Genomic DNA, 22974 nt, shown 5'->3' with positions numbered 1-22974 from the left:
CAGGGAGCTGCCGGAAAGGAGGCTGGTGAAGGAGGGCGCAGCTCCGGCCGCTCACCTCGGAGCCGATCGGCCTCGCTGGCCGCTTCCCCTGCCGAGGCTCAGCTGCAAGCGGCCAGCGAGGCTGCTCGGCTCCGAGGCGAGCGGCCGGAGCTGCGCCCTCCTTCGCCCGCCTCCTTTCCGCTCACCTCGGAGCCGCTCGGCCTCGCTGGCCGCTTGCAGCTGAGCCTCGGCAGGGGAAGAGGCGGTGGCGCCATGGCGAGCGAAGGCGAGGGGCGCGCAGGGAGCTGCCGGAAAGGAGGCGGGCGAAGGAGGGCACAGCGGCGGCCGCTCACCCTTTTTGACTGCCCATCCACCCCTTGACCTGCCTTTAGCCAGCCAGCCGAGCGTCCGTGTCGCCGCAGAGTTGGCCTCCCCTGCCGAGAAACATTGCCGGGAGCGGCGAGGGGATGCTCCCCGCAACCCGCCGAATGTCGAGGTTGGCGCCCGCCTCCTTTCCGGCAGCTCCCCGCGCCCGAAGACGAGCCGGCCCCGGTGCCCGGGACAATGTAAGACATACCCCCAAAGTAAGACACAGTGGGGCTTTTGGGGGTAAAAAGATAGTAAGACACTGCCTTACTATCGGGGAAACACGGTAGTAATATATATATAAGGGTAAAGTGAACTTAGAGGAGAGGATATATGAAAGAAAGAAAATATATATGATAAGTGAGAGAAAGGAAAGACAATTGTACAGGGGACGAAAGGCACACCAGTACGCCCCTTACTGGCCTCTTAGGAACCTGGAGAGGTTAATCATGGAGAGTCTAAGGGAGAAATGTTGGGGGTTAGGGGTTGACACAATTGAGTCCGGTAATGAGTTCCACGCTTCGATAACTCGATTGTTGAAATCATATTTTTTACAGTCAAGTTTGGAGCGGTTCGTATTAAGTTTGAATCTGTTGCGTGCTCTTGTGTTGTTGTGGTTGAAGCTGAAGTAGTCATTGACTGGTAGGACGTTGCAGCATATGATCTTGTGGGTAATACTCAAATCGTGTTTTAGGCGCCATAGTTCTAGGCTTTCAAGGCCCAGGATTGTTATTATATTTTCATAGGATATTCTGTTTCGAGTGGAGGAGTGAAGGGCTCTTCTGGTGTTGGATAAGGCCGTTTGAACTCATTGATGCAGATTGCCTGAGACATGATCTTACCTTGTAATCTGGGGAGAAATTGGCCTTCTTTGCCTTGGTGGGTATTTAGGCATTTAACTTTGTGAAAATGTGAGCAAGACAAAGCAGACATCATTAGGAAATGGATTTAGTATAGAAATATCAACGTACTGCCATTATACATACTGTATGATGTGGCCACTTCTACAAAACTTTACAGCGTCAGCAGTGAAGGGCTACAATTTTTTTTACTATCACACTGTGGGTATGGCTTATTTTGTGGGTGTGGCTTCCCGGCCATGTGACCAGGTGGGAGTGGTTTGATGATCATGTGACTGGGAGTGGCTTAAAGGTCATGTGACTAGCTTAAAGTCACATGTGGCCAACTTGATGTCATTCATGTCAAGGATTTGGGTTAAGGTTAGGGTGTCTGGCCCCTCCTCGCCTCAAAGAGATACAATCCCTATCTATTTACCACTAACATCCAAAATATACTATTTAATTCTATGAATATATGCCATATGTACATACATATTACACAGAGGCAGAGAAAAATATTCATTTTTTACTATATAAACTGTATGTACCCACACACACGCGCACACACACACACAGCTCTTCTAAAATTATATACATTCAACCTCATTTACTGCAATAGGAAAAACATACCCAGAGCCCAGAAGGGAAAAAAAAATTCAATTTTTTTTCTACTGGTTATGCGTACCTGAACAAAATTTTCCTACCGGTTCTGCGTACCTGACTGTACCTGTAGGAGTCCATCACTGAGCATCAGACTTTCCTTTCACCATCAGATACATCCACAGCTGAGCATCCTTTTGGCTTTGGTCCAGTTGCTTCACTCTTTCTGGTGGTACTAGTACCAGCCCTCTGCTTTTCCCCAGTAGCATATTGGATACCTTCCAACCCGAGGGGCTCATTGTCCAGCGTCATATCTTTTTGCCTTTTGGTACTATCCATGGGGTTTTCATGGCAAAAATAGTGGAGTTTCCTTCTCCAGAGGATCCCGTTTTGTCAGAGCTCTCTGCTACGACCTTTGCATCTTGGGTGGCCCTGCACTGTGCATGAAAAGGCAGCGATCTGTGAAAGGGACAACATAATTATTGTCACAATTGTTAGAAACTGGTTGGATGTGTTACTTGCTGAGACCAGGATTTCTCCTGTTTGTGATAAGCCTAGTTTATAGGAATATCTTTTTTCATGTGTTCATATAGTAACTTCATTTCACATAAGTCCTCAGTTTAAGACTTCAATATATTAGTTCAAGGAATAATGGCTGCCTTAACAATCTATTACTGATTACTGTAATTACTGATTTATGCATTAAAGTAATTAGGTAATTATGTCAAATCCATAGTATAATATAGCATTCTTAAGGTGGAAATAACTTGCCATTTCCCTTTTCTGAGATTTTTTACAATTCCTGGTTGTTTCTTATCCACATAATTAGTATATCTCTGCTTAGGAATTTGGAAGAACTGGGGGAGAGTATCAGCCATGGTCAACTAGGTGCTGCCATTTGATACTAACTTTAATTAGACTGATTATTTTTTAGTAGCATCATCTGAGCTTCGGAATGCTCTCATACATAATTATTTGAAATATGTGAATATTTAATTGTAATATACTTTTAGAGGCATTTTTACACTTTTTGCTAAATTTCATTAGCCAATGTATAAATGTTATCGCATACAAATAAATCAGAAATAAATAGCATGAAGCATCATTCCCTACTACTATATTTTATAGACCTAAAATTGTATAATCACTTGAACCATTTAACACAATCTTTATTTGGCAGTATGACTTAAATTAGGAGAAATATTATGTCTGCAGTGCAAAATAACTGGGGGGGGGGATGGGGATAGCAAACTACTGTGTAAAAAAAGCAGGTCTAAACTTAGCATATTTTCCGATGTGCTACTTTTATATGTATATGCAAGTATGACATTTACTTCCAAATAAGAAACCATTTAGTTTGATCAAAAGGTTATACATTCTAATGCAGTCTAAATCTACCACAGATGCATTGGATAATTTTATTCATTATATAGCTAAGTTCTTAACCATATGGAAAAATACAATAGTTGAAACTAGACATGCACCAAAGTTTTATTGGCATTGAAGTAGATAACTAAGATCAATCCCTATTCAGGGGTCTGCAACCTGTGGCTCTGAAGCTGCATGTGGTTCTGCTGTGGCTCTGTCGCTCAAAATGTGGCACAACTGCCAATGTGTGACATTTGCATGTACGTGATTTATGGAGCTTTTTGACCCAACTTTTTTTGTTTTAATTTGGAATTCAAAATGTTTTTGTTGTAATTGATATACCCACCAAAAGTATAATAATTAAGGTTGTGCTGAACTAGATAAAATGACTATGCAATTAAATGAAAGAGGATTTGGAATACTATGAAATTTGGAGTAAATTATATGATTGGCTTGAAAACAAAAATCAAATTAGTTAATAACTAAATTAATATCAATATCATATCTAGTTATGTTAAAATATTATAATTTTGTTAAGGAATAGTAATTAAACATGTAAATGAATAGAATATTAATATTCATGATTATTGTCAATATGAAGTGCTGTATTATAACCCTAGTGGTTATGTAGTGTATTTTGTATTGTGTTGTTTTGTTTTGTATTTTCTGTGTATGGCTTTTTATATTTTTTTTTAATGTAATGTAACTTTAATAAAAAAACTATTAAAATGTGTTTTTTTGCATGCAGAAATAAAAAAATTGTTTTCTCTGTAGCTGTTCATTGGTTTTATAAAGGCAACACAGTATAGATTTTTTTAAATAGATAGCATAAAGGTAAAAAAGCGATATATGCAGTGTTATCTTCATTTTGGATGTCAAAAGGGTTTTGTGGTTCCTGATGTTTTTTCTTCTGTGTGAAACCGGTCCAAATGGATCTTTGAGTGCTTAAGGTTGCTGACCCCTGCCCTAGATACAGAAAATCACACATTTTCATTCACCTGTAAGCTAAATTAGCCAAATATCTTGTTTTGGACTTGCTGCAGTGTTATCAGTTCTCCTGGGTAAAGCAGACAAGAAACACAACTGGACAAGCTAATTCTACTTTATTGTAAAGCTATATCTTGCAAGCCTGACAGCAGCAACTTTGCACCACAACTTTCCATCACCCAAATAATCTTTAACTGATTGTTACCTAGGCAGCATCGCCCCCCAAACCTGAAACACATTCTATTACCCTCTCTATAAATGAATAAGCAACTTATAGCGATAGGTTCAATGGAATTAACCCAAATGTCACTTGTGGAAATGTTCCATGCTTCTTTTTAACAATTGTCAACTCATCAGTCTTTATTCGTGTTTTTATTTTGTCTCTCATTCACATATATCTGGTTCATTCAGCCTAGACAAGAGATTGCTTCAGGGTCAAGGTAATAAAGAGGAAAAATGGCATTGCTGGTGTGTATATTTTCTTCCCTTGGCTTTATTTTCATGTCTATATTCAGTCATGATAATATCATCATGCAAATGACAATTACATATTTGCACTGTGTCTAGGTCACCTCATCAATGTATGTCTTTTTTACCCTCCTACATAGATACTCATGTCTGTCATCTGTTAAATGAATATGCTCGTTATTTTATCTTGTCCTCATCATGTATCCTTTGTCTTGTAGCTGTGTCTTTAAAGTCATATTGAGTCTTTCCAGTTCCAGTTTTCTTTCTTCCCATGACACATTTGTCATGCGTTTTTTAATGTTACAGTATTGGCCACTTTTAGGACTTGGCAGAAGGTCATCCCCACCTTGGTGACTTCTGGCTTGGGGTGTAGTGAAGACTAGAACGTGGCAGTGTCCTTTTCATTTGGTGCATGTCATGTCGGATCAGTGCTTCCCAAGGCCCTGATAGGTCTCAGACAAATTCCTCTTTTGACAATGTGAAACCTATTTTTAAATGGTTTTATCTAGACAGAAGGTTGATTTAAACTAGGAAAGAGTGTGGGTTTTTTTGCTGGTTCTGTCACCCTTGGATGAATCCTTGTAGCAACACTTTTTTTTATGATTTTGTTCTGCATATTTCCCTTTTGCCTTCACAGCTTGGCTACTTTCAGGTACTGTTGGCCATCAGGACAGAACTGGACTTGTCGCCAGCATTGCCATTCTCTCAAGCCCTACTAGTCAGAGACAGAACTCCAGCATAGAAACATAGAAGTCTGACCACCCTGCTTTCTTCCCATTTGCACCCACCCTTTGGCCTGTCCATCGGCTTTTTAGGGAGCAGATATAACGTGCTTTCTGTCAGTCAGGCTTAAGTACAGCATATAACATATCAATGTAGAACTAGTAGGCTGATAAAATAAAAATAAAATTTAAAAAAGCTGTAGCAACCTCGTGTAAACTGTTGAGTGTTTAAGACTTGATATATAATTGTAACTATGAAAGACAATATCTAAGTTTATATATGTCATATTTTGCTTGTTTTTTGTTTGTTTTGTGGTGTTTATATATTTTTTCTTAATGTAAATAATTAATAAATATTATTTTTTTTTTTTAAAAAGAGCGATTGCTTTTGGCGGAAAGCAAAGGGGGGGTCCATCCACCACTCTCCGTCAGTTGTTCCCCCACCCCTTTAAAGCAGTAACTGGCCGCATTCCTCATTCATTCTGTGGCAAAGGAGGGCTCGACCATCTGGGCAGCCATTGCTTCGTAAGTAACACTTGTCCGCGAGTCAAGATCCTGCGGGTCGCTTCACCGCGGGCCATTTGCCTGCGCCCTTCGCCTTTCCTCCCCTTCACACAATTTGGAGCCCGCCGTCCTTTTGTCAGGCTCCAGGCGCTCCTCTTGACTTCGCCGGGTGAGTTGGCGGGCTACGGAACCTGTCACCACGTGGAAGCACAACGACGCCGCGGAGAGCAATTCGGGAAAAGCGGGGGAACGGCAGGCAAGAGTTCGGCCGGGAACTGGATTCAAGCGGCTGCCCAGCTCCTCAGGAGAACCCACCACCCCCCGCGCGCGCGTGGAAGGAAGAGCTGCAGACGGAGGTCGGCCGAACCTGCTCCGGCGCCCGCCTATTATTCGGAAGGGGCAAGCCGCGTCACGCACCGGCGGAGGGGAGCGGGCGGGGTGGGTGAGGGGAATGAAGAGACGCGGCCAAGCAGCAGCGACGCGGTCACCTGCTCCGAGGAGCCGAGGGGGGCGGAGCTTGAGGGAGAAGTCCCCTTCCGTTTTACAAACCAAAACGCGTGCCCGCCGGAGAGACCCCACGCGCCTCAGGGAGAGAGGGAGGGGGGTGAGAGAGAGAGCGTCTCTCAGAGCAGGAGTCAGCCACCGGGGGGGGGGGAGAGGGGGTAAGCGATAGAGCGAGCGAACCACGCTTAAGAAAGCTCGGGGAGTGTCCGGGAGGGGCTGAGGCGGAAGAAGCGGAACGGTGCTGAGGGAGTTCCACACATACACATCTCGAGTGGTGGCCAGACACCGCACGAGACGCACGCACGAGACCACACGCAGACACGCGCGCACATTCGCGCACGACTAGGCGAGCGCGGCTCACACACACACACCCCAGCGAGAGGGCGCGCGTGGAATCCGAGCCTCTCAGCACCCGAGCCTTCCCTGCTTCGCCTCTCCCTCCTTCTCTCTGTCTGTCTGTCTCGGTGGTTCCTTTCTGGTCCCACGCGCTTTCTGGTCCTCTCGTCTCCCCTCCCCTTTTCTCCCCAGTCCTCCCAACCTCTCCCCCCTCCCCGAAACCTCTTTCGCTCTCAAACTCTGCCTCCCCGAGCCCTGAAAAAATGCCTGCCCGTGAAGCGAGGAGAGGGCACCGGGTCTGTAAATAAGAAGTGAGTACTCGTACAATGGCGCGTCTCGCTGGCTCGGAAAAGGAAAAAAATCCGGCTGCCTGGAAGGAAAAAAAAACATGCTGCATGCTCCTTTGCTTTTGCCGATGCATCTTCGCTCTAGGGCAAAGGACCCCCCTTCCCGGACCCCCCCACCACGGTCCTACCTTCCTCGTTGCAGGCGAACCCGTTTTGCCCAACGCATTCCCCCCTTTGCCTTTCTCTCCCTCCCTCCCCGCCTCGCCATCCTTATTGCACGGGGTTCTTCCTGCTGCATGCAACACCTTGGCTCCAAAGCTCTGGGTTACACTTCATCTTTGTTCATGGGGTGCTTAAGCTTTTGAGTGACGGGGAAAGAAGGGGGGGCGATGAAGGGAGGCTTCTATTTTGAAGGCTCAAGCAAAAAAAAAAGAGAGGTGATATTGTGATTAAAATAAGAATGATAATAATAAAAAAAGATGGGGCTTTTCCCAACTGGTCGCCTGCTATCCTTGGGGACTAGAAGGAAGATGTGCGCTGGCGCTGTTGATTGATTTCAGGAGCATCTCTTTGGAGGAAACTGGTTGCTTCTTATTAAAAATTAAAAAAATAAACGAAGAAGGAAGAGGGGGGGGGGTGTTAATTTTCTTCCAGGCATCCACAGGATTGGGAAGGCTTATTCCTTGCTTGTGTCTGTGTGTCTCTGTGTGTGTGTTGCCTGTGAGTGAAATGGACCCTTGAATCTTGGCTGGGGTGGAAAAGCTTCCGATGAGCTAAAGGAAACTGTGCAGTAGCACCAATTAGAACAGTGCAGGAGGAAGGCACTTTACAGCTGCCATCCCATTCCCATTGTTAGCTTAGCTGTATGCAGCTTCCTTGAAGGGGAGTGGATGAAGGCAACTTGGGGAACTGCACTTACCCGGGATGCCAAGATTTCCTTGGGACTCTGTGGGCGCACATCGCCCCTGAAACAAGAGGGGGGCGCTATTGTTATCGCTATGATAAATCACTGTTGGAAAAAGAACAGCAGGTGCAGGTGAATAGAGGAAGGTTTGTTGCACTAAACCTTGGATTGCCTCCATTTTGGGGTGGGAAGATGGATGGAACAGGGTGACAACACACTCAGGGGCAGGAGATCAAAATAGTAGTTGAGGTGTCAAATGAGGATGAAATAACAAGATAGTTTTGAGTCCTCTGCCTGCTTTTCTTCCCATCACACAATTCTCAGAATAAGCCACTATCCGCTTAATATCTTTTTTGTTGTTGCATTCTCAGGTAGTCCACGGGGCTTCACTGCTAGTACTGCAATTTAATTATATGGTAGATTGCTTGGTTAAACTGCAAGACATTACTATTCTCTGCCCAAAAGGATCTTATATGGAAGCCTTTAAGCAGCATCATTTAGTTGCTGCCCTCAAATCAATGACTCTGGGCTACTCCTCTGAAATCAAAGGAATTACTACTTTCCTATCTCTTTCTGTTGGAGATGGTTGTAAAATTGCATTTCTTGGCTCAGAAGAAGGGGATTGCATAAGGAACCTTATTGTGATAAAACTTGTTCCAGAGCCATTATAATATAGGAATTCTGTACCAATAGAGACACTTGTCCTAGGTTTGTAGAACTTGGGAAATATTAACTGCTTGGTGTCATTGTACAGTAAAGGCATAAAGAACATTCATCTGCAGCTTCTCCCACCTTCTGTCCTTCACTGTGGAGGAGAAAGCTCAAGTTAACCATGCTTATTACATATTATCTTTGTCTTCCAAGCTTATCTTCCTATATCTCTTTTGATATTTGAAGATGCTGCAAAGTTATAAAGAACATATCCTGAAGAACATAGTTTGCACATGGACCATAATGCATTATGGTCTTTACAACTTACCTTCTTTCATAATAGTGAGGATGGACGAGGAGGGACAGAAATCTATATCTATTTTTAGGTGTAGGATTTACTTCAACTATGAGGTTCATTCAGAGAAAAAGTTAAATGAGAAAGAAGGACTACATTGGATATTGCCAATATCTTAATGACTTGAAAGGTAATATATATCTTCACTGGACATATTGTTTTTGGCAATAATGGTAAGGAATGTTGGGACAATGAATCAGTGCTTATATCAGTAACAGTGTCAATGCATCAATAGGCTGCAGCAAATAAGAGGTAGGGAGGACTTTTATAATAGCATCTTATGGACCAAATTATCTAAAAATGTAATTCTGGCATTGTTTGATTCATTGTTTATTCTCAGATATGGGCAGAAATTTTGCAGCCCAGTTTCTTTAAAGAGCTTTCACTTAATAATACCAGCTGATGATACTCTAATAAATAATAGTTAAAGGATTTCCGTGAAAAAAATATAGAGTTGCATTACTAGCACATTAATGTTAGGCACATCATGCGTGAAGTTTCTGATGTATGGTGCATGCATACACAATGTGCATGCATATATACATAAAATATATGTTTTAATTAATATTTATCATCATTGGCAATTGATCAGGATTTGGAAAGCAATGTGATAATCTAATAAAATATTAATTGGAAATTACATCTTCAAATAACCAATATTACATCATTAGATTTACAGCCGCCAATTTGCATAATATTTGGGCAATAGATCTAGTAATAAGATTTCATGAGAGAGTGGAATAGAAAACATAATGATTTCATCACAACAAATTGTTGCAACCCTTGATCCATAATAAGTTCTTCAACAGGTAGACAAGTTGAATTCATTTCTAGGGCTACCATCTCTTAACTTAAATTAGAACAATTAGTAACTTTTCTTCCCCCTCGTCTAGTAAGGAAAATACCAAGATAAGCACTGAAGGTGTTTTAAAAATTAACGTTCTGTTTCTTTTCCACCCCTTTTTATTAGTGGCGGCACCTGACCTATTGGACCCCAAATCTGCCACTCAGAACTCCAAGCCACGGCTGTCATTTTCTACCAAGCCCACTGTACTTGCTTCACGGGAGGAAAGTGATACAACCATTAATGTGATGAAATGGAAGACAGTATCAACCATTTTTCTAGTGGTGGTTTTGTATTTAATTATTGGAGCTACTGTATTCAAAGCCCTGGAGCAGCCAAATGAAACAAGCCAGAGAACAACTATTGTAATCCAGAAGCAAATGTTTGTGTCACAGCATGCCTGTGTGAATGACACCGAACTTGAAGATCTAATTCAGGTAATTTCCTATACTTAAATGTGTTCTCACCATATATTTAAATAAAACAGTGTTGATGTTCCTATTCCAGCTACAATGTGGTAGAACTGATATTTGGCACAATAATTAACTCATGTTGTAAATGTATAAAAAGCATTGCTAATCCCAATTTGGTAACTAGGCTTGCATTCAACATAATCTTTCCATTAAATGCTACTCTTATGTTTCCTAAATCGCTGTTCATTGGCAGATGTAATTCAGTGTACTGTACTTCTGTTATTTTGAGTCTGTTGCAAACTGATTTACTTGGAAAACAAGACAGAAAATATTACTTCTGGGCAAAAGTGAGAGGATTTTGGTTTTAACCTTTAAATTTCTATTTGGATATTTATATTAATTCTTTACTTCAGTGCTACTTAGACTATTATATATTAATTAATAATAATTTATTAGATTTGTATGCCGCTCCTCTCCAAGGACTCAGAGAAATCATTATACAGTACTAAGAGTCCCATGTATGTTATTTTAAAATATTCTTGAAAAGTTTACATCATGTTCTCATGCTGTGATTAGATTCATCATATAAACTTACAATTTTCTTGTTTTTTAAAAACTTGTCCTCTGTTTCTGCTGAACTGTTATATTATATGATTACTTTATTCTGCTTGAAACTGTACTACATTGAGGACAAGAGCTCAGTTGTTCATTCATAGCAAGATCAGTTTTGCTTTAGTGATAATTTTTCTTATATGATTGAACAAATAAATATTATTTCAGAATCTATTCCAGAAAGATTCCTTGTTCCTAGTACATTACTAATGCACCATTTAGAATAAAATGGAATACTTTATTGCAGTGATGGCAAACCTATGGCACGGGTGCCACAGGTGGCATGTGGAGCCATATCTGTTGGCACACAAGCCATTGCCCTAGCTCAGTCCAACGTGCATGTGTGTGCTGGCCAGCTGATTTTTTGGCTCTCACAGAGGCTCTGGGAGGGTGTTTTTGGCTTTCAGAGAGCCTCCGGGGGTAGGGAAGGGCATTTTTACCCTCCTCCGGCTCCAAGAAAGCCTTTGGAGCCTGGGGAGGGCAAAGCACAAGCCTATTGGGCCCACCAGAAGTTGGGAAACAGGCCATTTCCAGCCTCCAGAGGGCCTTTGGAGGGGTGGGGAAAGCTGTTTTTGCCCTCCCCATGCATTGAATTATGGGTGTGGGCACTCGCACATGCACCCATGCTCTTTCGGCACCTGAGGGAAAAAAGTTTCGCCATCACTGCTTTATTGGCAAAGACACACAAGGAATTTGTCTCTGGTGCAACAACTCTCAGTGTACATGCAGAGCAACAAAGGTGATAATTATTATAATAATGATACCAGTAAAAGAGTATTAAAGAAAATGAGAAGGATAATAATAATAATAATAATAATAATAATAATACTGTAGCCATGCAATGTAGGATCTGTAAATATTTTCTCAACCCTCCTGACATAAATTATAACATTTGATTTTAAAATAAATATACAGTAATAATATTTTTAATTGACAGATTGAAATTTTGTCCTTGTTCAGATCTTCTAAGGGGTTTTTTTTTTTGTATGGCACCTATTGTGTCACCACAGGATCCACTACAGCATCACCTGTCTAGCGTATTTGCCATAATCTTTCAACTTTGATTTACAAAGCTTTATACTTAGTAATACTTTCTGATTATTTGTCTTCTATTATACTTATATCCTCGCATTACCCCACCAATTAGCCATGCTTTTCCCCCAAAACATAGTTAAATTGGATGTGCTATGTGCCAAGACTTTGTTTGTATTTGAAAAGCTTACAATATTCTAATTTGCTAATTTTAACCACTGTTTCAACTATATTTTCTGCCATTTTTTTGCTACTGTCACATGATGCTTTTTATAGATGTTCCAATAAATAATTTTTTCAAATGTGGCATTGTCATTAATATTATTAGGGTTGATGAAAGAGTCAGTCAGATGTTTAGGCTGTATTTGGCATTTGATCCACCTGTCAAGTCTTTCTCAAAGACCCATAATCATCAGATATTATTTGATGATGTTAAAGATACCATTGCATAATGCAAACTGTTCCAAGTGAAGCTGCATTTTGAAATTGAATGATAGAGATTCTGTCAGTGCTGTTGGTATTCGTGTAGTGCTCCAAATAATTTGGGATTGTTACCTAGACACCTATTACTATCAGTACTATCTTTGCTTTCTTTTGCCATTGTCAGTCTACTTCTATTTTTCTCTTCTGTATTTCCATGTCCGTTAGCCAGAGGTGTTTTTTTTTAAACCTTTATTACTTTATTACAGCGGTCCCCAAACTACGGCCCGCGGGCCGGATGCGGCCCACTGAGGCTATTTACCCGGCCCGCAGCAGCGTGCAAGATTTTACCATATAATATACTAAGTTCCCGAATCTCCCCTCCACTCTGCTGCTGAGCGTCTGGCGGCGGCAAGGAAGAGGAAAGCCAGGGGGCGGGGAGGAAAGCACCCTATGGCAGAGCAGCAACAGTTCCTCTCCCTAAAGGCGAGAAAGAAATTGGCCAATTGCTTTCCTCCCCGCCCCCTGGCTTTCTGCCTCCTCTCCAGACACTCAGCTGCAGACGGTCTTGGTCCCTCCTGCTTTTTTTTTTTTTTTTTGCATCGGTGAAGTTTGCGCGCGTTTGGGCACTTTTGGTGTTGGGGGGGTCTGCTGCGGAGAGGGAGAGAGAGAGGGGGAGACATAGAAAGGGAGTGAGAGAGAAAAATAAAGCAAGAAAGAGAGGGAGAGAGAGAGCGGGAGAGTGCTGCTTTTTTGCTTCTTCGCTGCCCCGCAGGGAGCCTGGAAGCCCTGCAAGAGCGTCTGGAGGGGGCAATAAAAAATTTATCAGGACCCCCGCGCACTAACTTGTTAACGGCCACACCGTCCCGGACAGGCGACGGGGAGGCCCTCCCGATGCTTGCCCACTGCCCAGGCCCCGCGCTTGGAGCCGGGGGCAACGGGCCTAGCCTCGGCTTACTTGGCCCCAGCGCGGCCGAAGCGCGGGGCGGAGTAGGCGGCGGCGGCTGCTTCAGGCCCGCCCTCGAGCTGAGCTTTCTTTGGCTTCCTTCGAGGCAAAGCTCAACGAGGACCGGCTGTTGGTCCCTTGAAGCTGCTGCTGCCCACTGCAGAGATCCCTTCACCCGAATGGAGGCGGCGACGGCGGGCTCAAGGGACCAAGAGCCGGTCTTTCTCGGCACTGAATTGTTGCAGCCTCTGAGTCCGCCTCCGGGCGAAGGAATCTCCTCGAGGAGAAAGGAAGGAAGCCAAAGGAAGCTCAGCTGAGGGAGGGCCGGCTGTTGGTCCCTTGAACCCGCCGCCGCCTACATTCGGGCGAAGGGATCTCCGCAGTGGGCGTTGGTGGTGGTGGCAGCTTCAAGGGACCAACAGCCGGCCCTCCCTCAGCTGAGCTTCCTTTGGCTTCCTTCCTTTCTCCCCGAGGAGATCCCTTCACCCGGAGGCGGACTCAGAGGCTGTAACAATTCAGTGCCGAGAAAGACCGGCTCTTGGTCCCTTGAGCCCGCCACCTCCGTTCGGGCGAAGGGATCTCTGCAGTGGGCAGTGGCAGCTTCAAGGGACCAACAGCCGGTCCTCGTTGAGTTGAGCTTCCTTCGGCTTCCTTCGAGGCGGCAGGTGAGCTTTGCAGTTTTGCCTCGAAGGAAGCTCAGCTCGGGGGCGGGCCTGAAGCAGCCGCCGCCGCCTACTCCACCCCTCGCTTCGGCTGCACCGGGAGCTCTGGTGGGCGCGGGGCAGCAGGGCAAGCCACGAAGGTGGCGCAGCGTGGGTCAAGCGGGAGGGCACAGCAGTAGTCATAAGGCGGCGGTGGGGCGGTTGGCTGCAAGGCACCGGCGGCGGCGGCTTGATGTGTTGCAGGCCGCCGTACATTGCTGGCGCTGCGCTGGGCATAGGGCTGGCACCTCCGTCCTGGGCCAGCCAGCGGGCCAGCGCTAGCAATGTACTGCGACCCGACGTCGGTGCCACTGTCTTGGGAGCTTCTGCTTGCAGCCGACTGCCCCGCGGCGTGTTGCAGGGCAGAAAAAGAAAGAAGAGAGGAAGGAAGAGAGAAGAAAAGGAGAGAGAGAAAGAAAGCAAGAGAGAGAAGGAGAGAAAACAAGTGAGGGGGGAGGGAATGTGAGAGAGAAAAATGAGAAAATGATGGAGGGAAAGAACGAGGGAAAGGGAAAAAAACAAATGAGAAAGAAGGGGAAAAAGGGAGAGGGAAGAGAGAAGTGGGAAGGAGGGAGGGAGGGAAAGAAGGAGAAATGGCAGGAAAAGGAAGGAAGGAAAGGAGAAAGGAAGGAAGAAGAAATGGAGGGAACAAAGAAGGAAGGAAGAATGAAATGAATGGAGGGGGCGGAGGAAGGAAGGACTTTTTGGGGGGGGATATAAATTTTTTTAAATTTTTCTCAACATACATTCAACCAATACAATGTACCATCTAATTTTCCCTCAATAAAATGCGGTATTTTGTCAGTAACTAATATCAATCATCAAAAAAGTTGCAAAAGTTTTTTTTCTAATGTTGTCATCCAGGTACATACTTTTCTTTTAATTAAATTCCCTCCTTAATGTTCCTTCAAGAAGTACAACACCAATTATATTTCCAACTTATTAATCATTATGCCAAAGTGCTTCCTTCTTTATATATTTTTCTATAAATATTTTATACATTTTTCTATAAACCAAGAAAACCTTGTTTAGCCAATCAGATGTTAACAAAAGAAAATTAAAAACAAAACATAAACATGTATGAATTTCAGACTTCTTCCCCCCCTCTAAATAGTACATTCCCATTTTGTTTTTTAATGTTAAAATAAAGTATGTGCAGTGTGCATAGGGATTTGTTCATAGTTTTTTTTATAGTCCGGCCCTCCAACAGTCTGAGGGACAGTGAACTGGCCCCCTGTGTAAAAAGTTTGGGGACCCCTGCTTTATTAGGTTTGGGGTATTTGTTTGTTTGTTTGTTTGTTAGATTTATAGGCTGCTCTTCTCATGGACTCAGGGCGGCTTACAAGGATAAAGTATAAACAATAGTATAAAACAATTAAAAAGTTAAGAGAAATTTAAAAAAACAGTATAAAAAAAAGTTGGTCAACCTTCATTCACACTACTGGCCAGAGCAAAAACTATTGCTCACGGTCCCAGGCCTGCCGACATAGATGTTTTTTTAATATTCTTCGGAAGGCGTGGAGAGTGGGGGCATTACGAATCTCTGGAGGGAATTGGTTCCAGAGGAGTGGGGCTCCAATAGAGAAGGCTCTTCCCCACAGACCCGCCAGTCAGCTTGTTTGGCCTACAGGACCCGGAGAAAGCCGACTCTGTGCAACCTAATCAGTTGTTGGGTCATGTGAAGCAGCCCTTCATGGCATTGGACCAGAATATCTCTGAGACCGCCTTCTGCCGCACGAATCCCAGCGACCGATTAGGTCCCACAGAGTCCCGTCAACTAAACAATGTCGGTTGGCGGGCCCCAGGGGAAGAGCCTTCTCTGTGGCGGCCCCGACTCTCTGGAACCAACTCCCCCCAGAGATTAGAACTGCCCCTACTCTCCTTGCCTTTCGTAAGCTCCTTAAAACCCACCTTTGTCGTCAGGCATGGGGGAACTGAGACATCTCCCCCGGGCATATACAATTTATGCATGGTATGTTTGTATGTATGTTTGCTTAGTAAATGGGGTTTTTAAAATATTTTAAACTATAATTTAGATTTGTCATGAATTGTTTTATTTTGTTGTGAGCCGCCCCGAGTCTGCGGAGAGGGGTGGCATACAAATCTAAATAATAAATAAAATAAATAAAATAAGAAGACGGTCCCATAAATAATCTGGTCCAATGCCATGTAGGGCTTTATAGGTAATAATCAACACCTTGAATTGCATTCGGAGAACAATCAGCAACCAGTGCAGCTCGCAGAGTGCTGGACTGATATGGGTGTACCTAGGTTCACCCAACACAGTTCGCGCAGCTGCATGCTGGACTAATTGAAAGTCTCCAAACATTTTTCAAGGGTGGCCCCAAAGTAGAGTGCATTGCAGTAGTTGAGCCTTGAAGTGAAGAGGGCATGAATGACTGTGAGAACAGACTCCCTGTCCAATTAGGTCCGCAACTGGCACACCAGGCGAAACTGTGTGAAAGTCCCCCTAGCCACAGGCGAGAGATGTTGGTCTAATCTCAGCTGTGGATCTAGGAGGATCCTAAGTTGTGCACCTGCTCTGAGGAGGTCAAAATCCCCCCCCCCCAGAATGATGCACAGACAGATGGGATTGTCCTTGGGAGGCAAAACCCACAGCCAGTCAGTCTTGTCAGGTTTGAGCTTTAGCTTGTTGATGTCCATCCAGACCCTCACAGTCTACAAGCACCGACACATCACTTCAACTGCTTCACTGAATTGGCATGGGGTGGAAACATACAGCTGAGTATCATCATCGTACTCATGGAAACTCATCCCGTGCTGACGGTTTCATGTAGATATTAAACAGTAGGGGGGAGAGAACTGACTCCTGAGGCACCCCACAAAGAAGGAGCCTAGGAGACAATCTCTGTCCCCTCACTAATACTGATTGTGGCCAAGCAGAGAGGTACGTGGAGAACCACCACAGAACGATGCCGCCCACTCCAAGCCCCTCCAGTTAGCACAGAAGGATAGCATGGTTGATGGTATTGAAAGCCGCTGAGAGGTCAAGTAGCACCAGGATACAGGAAAATCCCCTATCTTAGGCCTGCCAGAGATCATCCATCAGTGTGACCAAACCAGTTTCAGTGCTGTAACCAGGCCTGAAATCAGACTGATAATCGGCTTCATCTAGGACCGCAGGAGCTGGAGCAACACAGTAGTTGTTTAAAATAGCTGGATCCAGAGAAGACTTCTTGAGAAGAGGCCATACAACCACCTCTTTTAATGGAGACGGGAAGTATCCATCTCTCAAAGACAACCATGTATCACCTCATATCATCTCCTTACTGGCCGGTGTTATGAGGCAGTTGCTTGTCTGTTTGTGTTCTAACTTCCAGGCTTAGCATCTTCATTTTCTATTCATTTATTTATTTTGTGGTCCCACCAGTTCTTGCTTGCAAAGAATGGTATTTCTTGCAGATATAAAAGAAAAATATCATTGTTGCTACTTTGTCAGGTCTTTGTAGTCAGTCTGTGCTATCTTCTTGCAATGGCTAATTATGTGGTCCATTGTCTCTACACTTTTTTACTTTTTTTTACTTTTTACAGAAGTGGCATTTGCTGTCTGTGGCTGTCTTCTGATTTTGCATAGATGTGTTCTTAAAGCTTGGTCTTATGCCGCCAAAATTAGCCCATCTTCAACTCTCCTGCTCTTAGCCATTGCCAGGTCTTGTTATCTGCTTTGGCCACTAGTTTTTTTGTATGCACTGGCTATATAATACTGTGCCTTGCCATGTCTCTTTTCTGTTCTGCAGTTGGTCTTTCCTGTAGGCCAGTTTGGTCTCTTCAATACTCACTAATCTTTCATGGTATATTAGTTTCAGTGCATCTTCTTCACTGTCTTTCAGATCTTCTCCGTATACTCTTCTTTTCTTGCAAATAATGATGCATTTGCAACATTATTGTTATGTTATTATTATGGTTGATTGCATAGTCAGCCACATGTTTAGATTATTTAGATTAGATTTGGCATTTTTATTCACTTATCAAACCCTTCCCAAGGATCTGGGATTATAATATATTAAACAGTATGGTTTGTCAATTATTACCTCATCTTACAAACGCCTCGTCATACAAACTTTTCGAGATACAAACCCCGGGTTTAAGATTTTTTTGCCTCTTCTTACAAACTATTTTCACCTTACAAACCCACCACTGCCGCTGGGATGCTCCGCCTCCGGACTTCCGTTGCCAGCGAAGCACCCGTTTTTGCACTGCTGGGATTCCCCTGAGGCTCCCCTCCATGGGAAACCCCACCTCTGGATTTCCATGTTTTTGTGATGCTGCAGGGGAATCCCAGCAGGGGAGTCCCAGCAGCGCAAAAATGGGTTCTTCACTTGCAACGGAAGTCCAGAGACGGAGTTTCCCAGTGAGGGTAGCCTCAGTGAAATCGCAGCATTGCAAAAACACAGAGGTCCGGAGGTGGGGTTTCCCATGGAGGGGAGCCTCAGGGGAATCCCAGCAGCGCAAAAATGGGCACTTCGGCTGGCAAAAGGGGTGAATTTTGTCCTTGCATGCATTAATTGCTTTTCCATTGATTCCTATGGGAAACATTGTTTTGTCTTACAAACTTTTCACCTTAAGAACCTTGTCCCGGAACCAATTAAGTTTGTAAGACAAGGTATCACTGTATAAACCCTGAGATTGTCATCTACAGGGGGTTGACATAATTTCTCCATCATCTGAAATAAAACCCACCCATATATTCTAAAGGTACTTTTGTGAATGTCTGTAAAGTTTGATTTTTCCTTATGTTTTGGAGGCAGGGTTGTGACTATTGGTTTACATAAGTTATTCTGTAGTTCTGTATGGTTAGACTTCCAATTTAAGTATAGTTATATGTAATCTACATTTTTAAATTTTTGATATTGCTTATCTTGCTGATAACATTATAGTTATCTTGTTTATTTATTTTCCCAAGGTAAGAAAGTTGGGGGAATTTACACTCCTCAGAGTTGACGTGGTTGGAATGCTTAATAGTCCTTTAAAATGAATGGGAAAATGATTGTATGTTATCAAGGAACTGAGAGTGTCTACCTGTTTGATTCAAATAATGCTTTCCAGCTTAACTGCTCTGCTTCTTTTCATTGTAGGCAAATTCCATCTGCTTATGGTGTTCTCTGCAAGGATACCTCTTCCCCCTCCAGTCACTTTCTTTCATGGAAGTCCAGGAGTTTAAGGTTATGATGCAGAAAAGCTTTCTGATGAAAGTGGCTGAACTACTATTAAGAAACACACAATTAGGAATAGAAGAGTTATAAATGTGATAGATGTGCTTAGTTCAAGGTCTTGGATATTAACTTTCCAAGGCACTTTATCACCATAACCATTGAAAGGAAAGCTAGTGATTAATTAGTATGATGTGACTTCTCTCAGGCATTAGTATCTGTAAAAAGAAAGTGCCTGTCGTGTCACAGAGACACCATAAATATCCAGTTGATCTGCCTTGGAAGTAGGGATGCTTTAAGATTTGCTTATATATTTGTATAAAATATTTAATCTGTAAGACTCCTAGTGAAAATTTGGAGAGAGGTTTGTGCTCTGAGCTTGCTGCTTGGCTCCTGGACATTTCATTATCAAACTAGGTAAAATCTTCATTGGGGTTTTTTGGGGTGGGTGGTGGTGGTGAAGTGTATTGTTAATATAGATCCTGTATGGTTGGATGGTCCTGTGACTGGTTGAGTCCCAGGACTGATTGAATCACAAGACTGGATTAGGAGACTTGATTACCAAGACAAGATTATTCCTACACAAAACCCCACTGAAGATGTTGCCTAGCTTGATAATGAAACATCCAGGAGGCAAGCAGCAAGCTTGGCCTAAATCCACTATAAGCAACAAATATTCTCAAACATTTCTAACTCTGGGTTAAGAAGTTATATGACAGGTTTAAAAAAGAACAATGGAGTAGTTTGTGTATGAACATGACAAATATGTTGCAGTTGAGGTTGAAATGCAAAGGATTCAATGCATAATTGTCAGTCTTTATGTTCCAAACATTTTTAAAAAAAATCTCATGAATTAATTAACTATGTTTTTATATGAGAACTGATGAACCGTGAGGGACTGGAGGACTGGAATGGAGTCAGTCCTCCACAACTTAAGAAAACTTTAGATAAATAAATTAAATTTAACCAAGGCAAATTACCAAAATATGTCCTGATGGACATATGTCCTGTATGTCCTGATGGACTCTTGGAGACAGAGATAATGACTGATGCAACTATTACATATCAGATTACATTTCTACCACAACAATTATCTATGCTAACTATGAGAGAAATTGAAAGAAAATTGAAACATGTGAATGAGAAGAATTCTGAAGTTGCAAATAAATCTGAGAAATGGTTGGCTGAGAAAGGAAATAGAATGAAAATATATTGAAAATAAGATAAGGACAATGCAAATGTATAAAAAACTGACCTTGACTACTATTCTAATTTGTATAAAACCCAAGATATTGCCTTAGGAAATAATTGGGGAATAACTTAGAAAAACAAAATTTACCAAAACTTTCAAAATCCCAGAGAAAAATTGTGAATAGTCTTGTATCTACAACAGATACAGTATTTTGGAAGGTGTAAAAATATTTTGCAGATGACATCATACTGCTTGGTGAAACAAAGGGGGGGGGGCTTGCAAGAAATGGTCATCAGTTTAGATAATGAGGCCAACAAATTGGCTCACGTATAAATTTTGAGAAGACCAAGTTCATGGAAGTTGAAAGTGCTTAGGATAATATGGTTATAACAATCTGTGGCCAGGCTTTAGAAAAAAATCCAAGTATTTACTTATCTTGACAGCATTATATCTATCGATGGAGTTACAGATAAGGATATTAAGTATCAAATTGGAATGGCAGTGTCTGTGTTTCAATGCATGCACCAAATTTGATAATAATGATTGAATAATAATAATAATAATAATAATAATAATAATAATAATAATAATAATAATAATAAATAAATAATTAGATTTGTATGCCGCCCCTCTCCATAGACTCGGAGCGGCTATAAATATTACCATAAAAATAAAACTCTTCAAGAAGGTTGTACCAACTGCAATATACAGTTGGTATGTTTGTGAAATATTTTACTTTATAAGCTGCCCTGAGTCCACAGGAGAAGAGCAGCCTAGAAATCTAAATAATAAACAAAAAAACAAAAATAAATAAATAAAATAAATAAATAAATAAATAAATAAAATAAGATGATTAAATGGTTAAATATTTTCCAAAAATGATGTAAAGAGGAATCCTCAATACATCTCATATCACAACCACATCACTAACAAAGAAGTGCTATAAAGGTCAGATTTAGAACACTTATCAAGAACTCTGAATGAATGTCGAAAGCAATTTGTTGGCCATATCTTACATACACCTAAAGACTGGCATCCCAGAATGGCACTATGTTGGATGCTTCATGGAGGAAAGAGGAAACCTAGCATGCCTCTGAAAACTTGGTTCCAAACACTTAAAAGATTTTAAGATAATGAATTTCCCTTGGGATGATATTGAAGATGCTGCAAATGATGAAAACTATAGTAAAACACTTGCTACCCAATGTGCTCTGCACATGACATCATGATGATGATAAAAATATTAAAAGTGGAAGGTTTGGATGGACTACCAGTTTTGAAGATCAACTTTTGCAACCACTTCAGAAACAATGAATTCTATTTTACAGGGAGATGTAATGCCAACATCTTGGAAAAAAAGTCAATATTGTATTCTTATCAAAGGCAGGAGAAGATTTAACTTCTATTAAAAAATGCAGACCAATTTATTTATTGAAGGATTACAAAGTTTTACATTAATTTTAACAGGCCGACTAATTTTTTTTTACAAGAGTTTGTTCAGAAAGATCAATGTGGATTTCTACCTAAAAGACAATTAAAAGACAATGTGAGAACTATAGTGGATGTAATAATGTAATATTTATAACAACATAATGAAAAACAAGCCTTAATAAGTTTTAGATGTTGAGAAAACTTTTAATAAGCTGAACTGCTCATTCTTGTTTAAAGTTCTGGAAGCCTTTGTTGAGAATTTTCTTCATGAAATCAAGTTGATATACAGTATGTTACGGTATAGAACAGAGTTAAAAAAAGATATGCTGATATTGAAAGCATGGTCATTCCAGGTAGAATTTGTGTGATTAAAATTAATGTTTTACTCATAATGTTATTTTTATTCCAAACTATATCCCTATTGAAAACTGATCTACCATTTAAGCAACGGCAATAAATGGATTCTTATTCCCCCAACTGCATAGAAAGTTAACAACCGGTTCTAGTTGACCTGTTGGAATTGGTAGTAACCTATCTCTGCTTTTGCTCCATTTTTACGACTTTCCTTGCCACATTTGTTAAGTGAATCACTGCAATTGTGAAGTTAATTACTTGGTTGTTAAGTGAATTTGGCTTCCCATTGACTTTGTAGATTACAAAAGGTGATCATTAATCCTAAATATGAGCCAGTTGCCAAACATCTCAATTTTGATCACATGATCACTGATTTGAATTGACCATTGCCTGTCTAGTAAAACTCATTGCCACGAAGGATATTTATATCCCCTCTAATCATTTCTTTTTCTGCAATTTAGAGTTTCCCAAAGGTGAAACTCTTTCATCATGGGCACTATCAATTGTTGGGCTTCCTTAAAAGTTTCTTCCAACCATGTCATAAAGTCCATGACTACTAAAAGCTAGCCTTTGCTTTTAGCTTTCAGGCTACCATCCAGCCTGGAAGGTTCACTGTTGTTATCCATGTCTGAATCATGTTGAGTTATTACCATAAAGTATTCTGGTGAGGGTTTTTACAGGGTAGTTCACTATTACTTTCCCTAACCCTCTCCATGCATCCAGACTTAGGAATGGCATATGGTAGATGAATCAACCATATGGCTGGGTTGAACAACTAATTAGAAATAATAATAACCCTTCCAGGTAGCAATTCTATTATACGTAGTACACAGCTGTTATTTGTGGTGAGTCTGGATGCATTTTCTTGTGACAATGACATAACACATTTTTTTCAGTAGTCAAGCACTGTTTATTTATTTCCTGAACACTGTTTTCATTATGAACAATTATCCTAAATTTGAGTTAATTGTATGAGTTCACTACCATT

At 41.9% G+C, this 22974-nt stretch overlaps 1 protein-coding gene across 2 annotated transcripts in view; it reads left to right on the top strand.

Moving 5' to 3' along the window:
* The first annotated feature begins 6492 nt into the window (after positions 1-6492).
* Positions 6493-22974, top strand: part of KCNK2 (potassium two pore domain channel subfamily K member 2) — a 92041-nt gene continuing 75559 nt past the window's right edge. The window contains exons 1-2 of one of the 2 annotated variants that reach the window (XM_070741172.1): positions 6493-6984; positions 9841-10151. In XM_070741172.1, the coding sequence (XP_070597273.1) occupies position 6984; positions 9841-10151 (312 nt within the window). In that variant the 5' untranslated portion in view covers positions 6493-6983. The remainder of the gene's footprint in view (positions 6985-9840; positions 10152-22974) is intronic. The other variant, XM_070741163.1, reaches the window with a different exon arrangement.

Source organism: Erythrolamprus reginae, chromosome 1, assembly GCF_031021105.1.
Source record: "Erythrolamprus reginae isolate rEryReg1 chromosome 1, rEryReg1.hap1, whole genome shotgun sequence".
Classification (NCBI taxonomy): Eukaryota; Metazoa; Chordata; class Lepidosauria; order Squamata; family Dipsadidae; genus Erythrolamprus; species Erythrolamprus reginae.
Note: the sequence above shows the minus strand (reverse complement) of the source record. Positions and strands in the feature narration are given on the sequence as shown.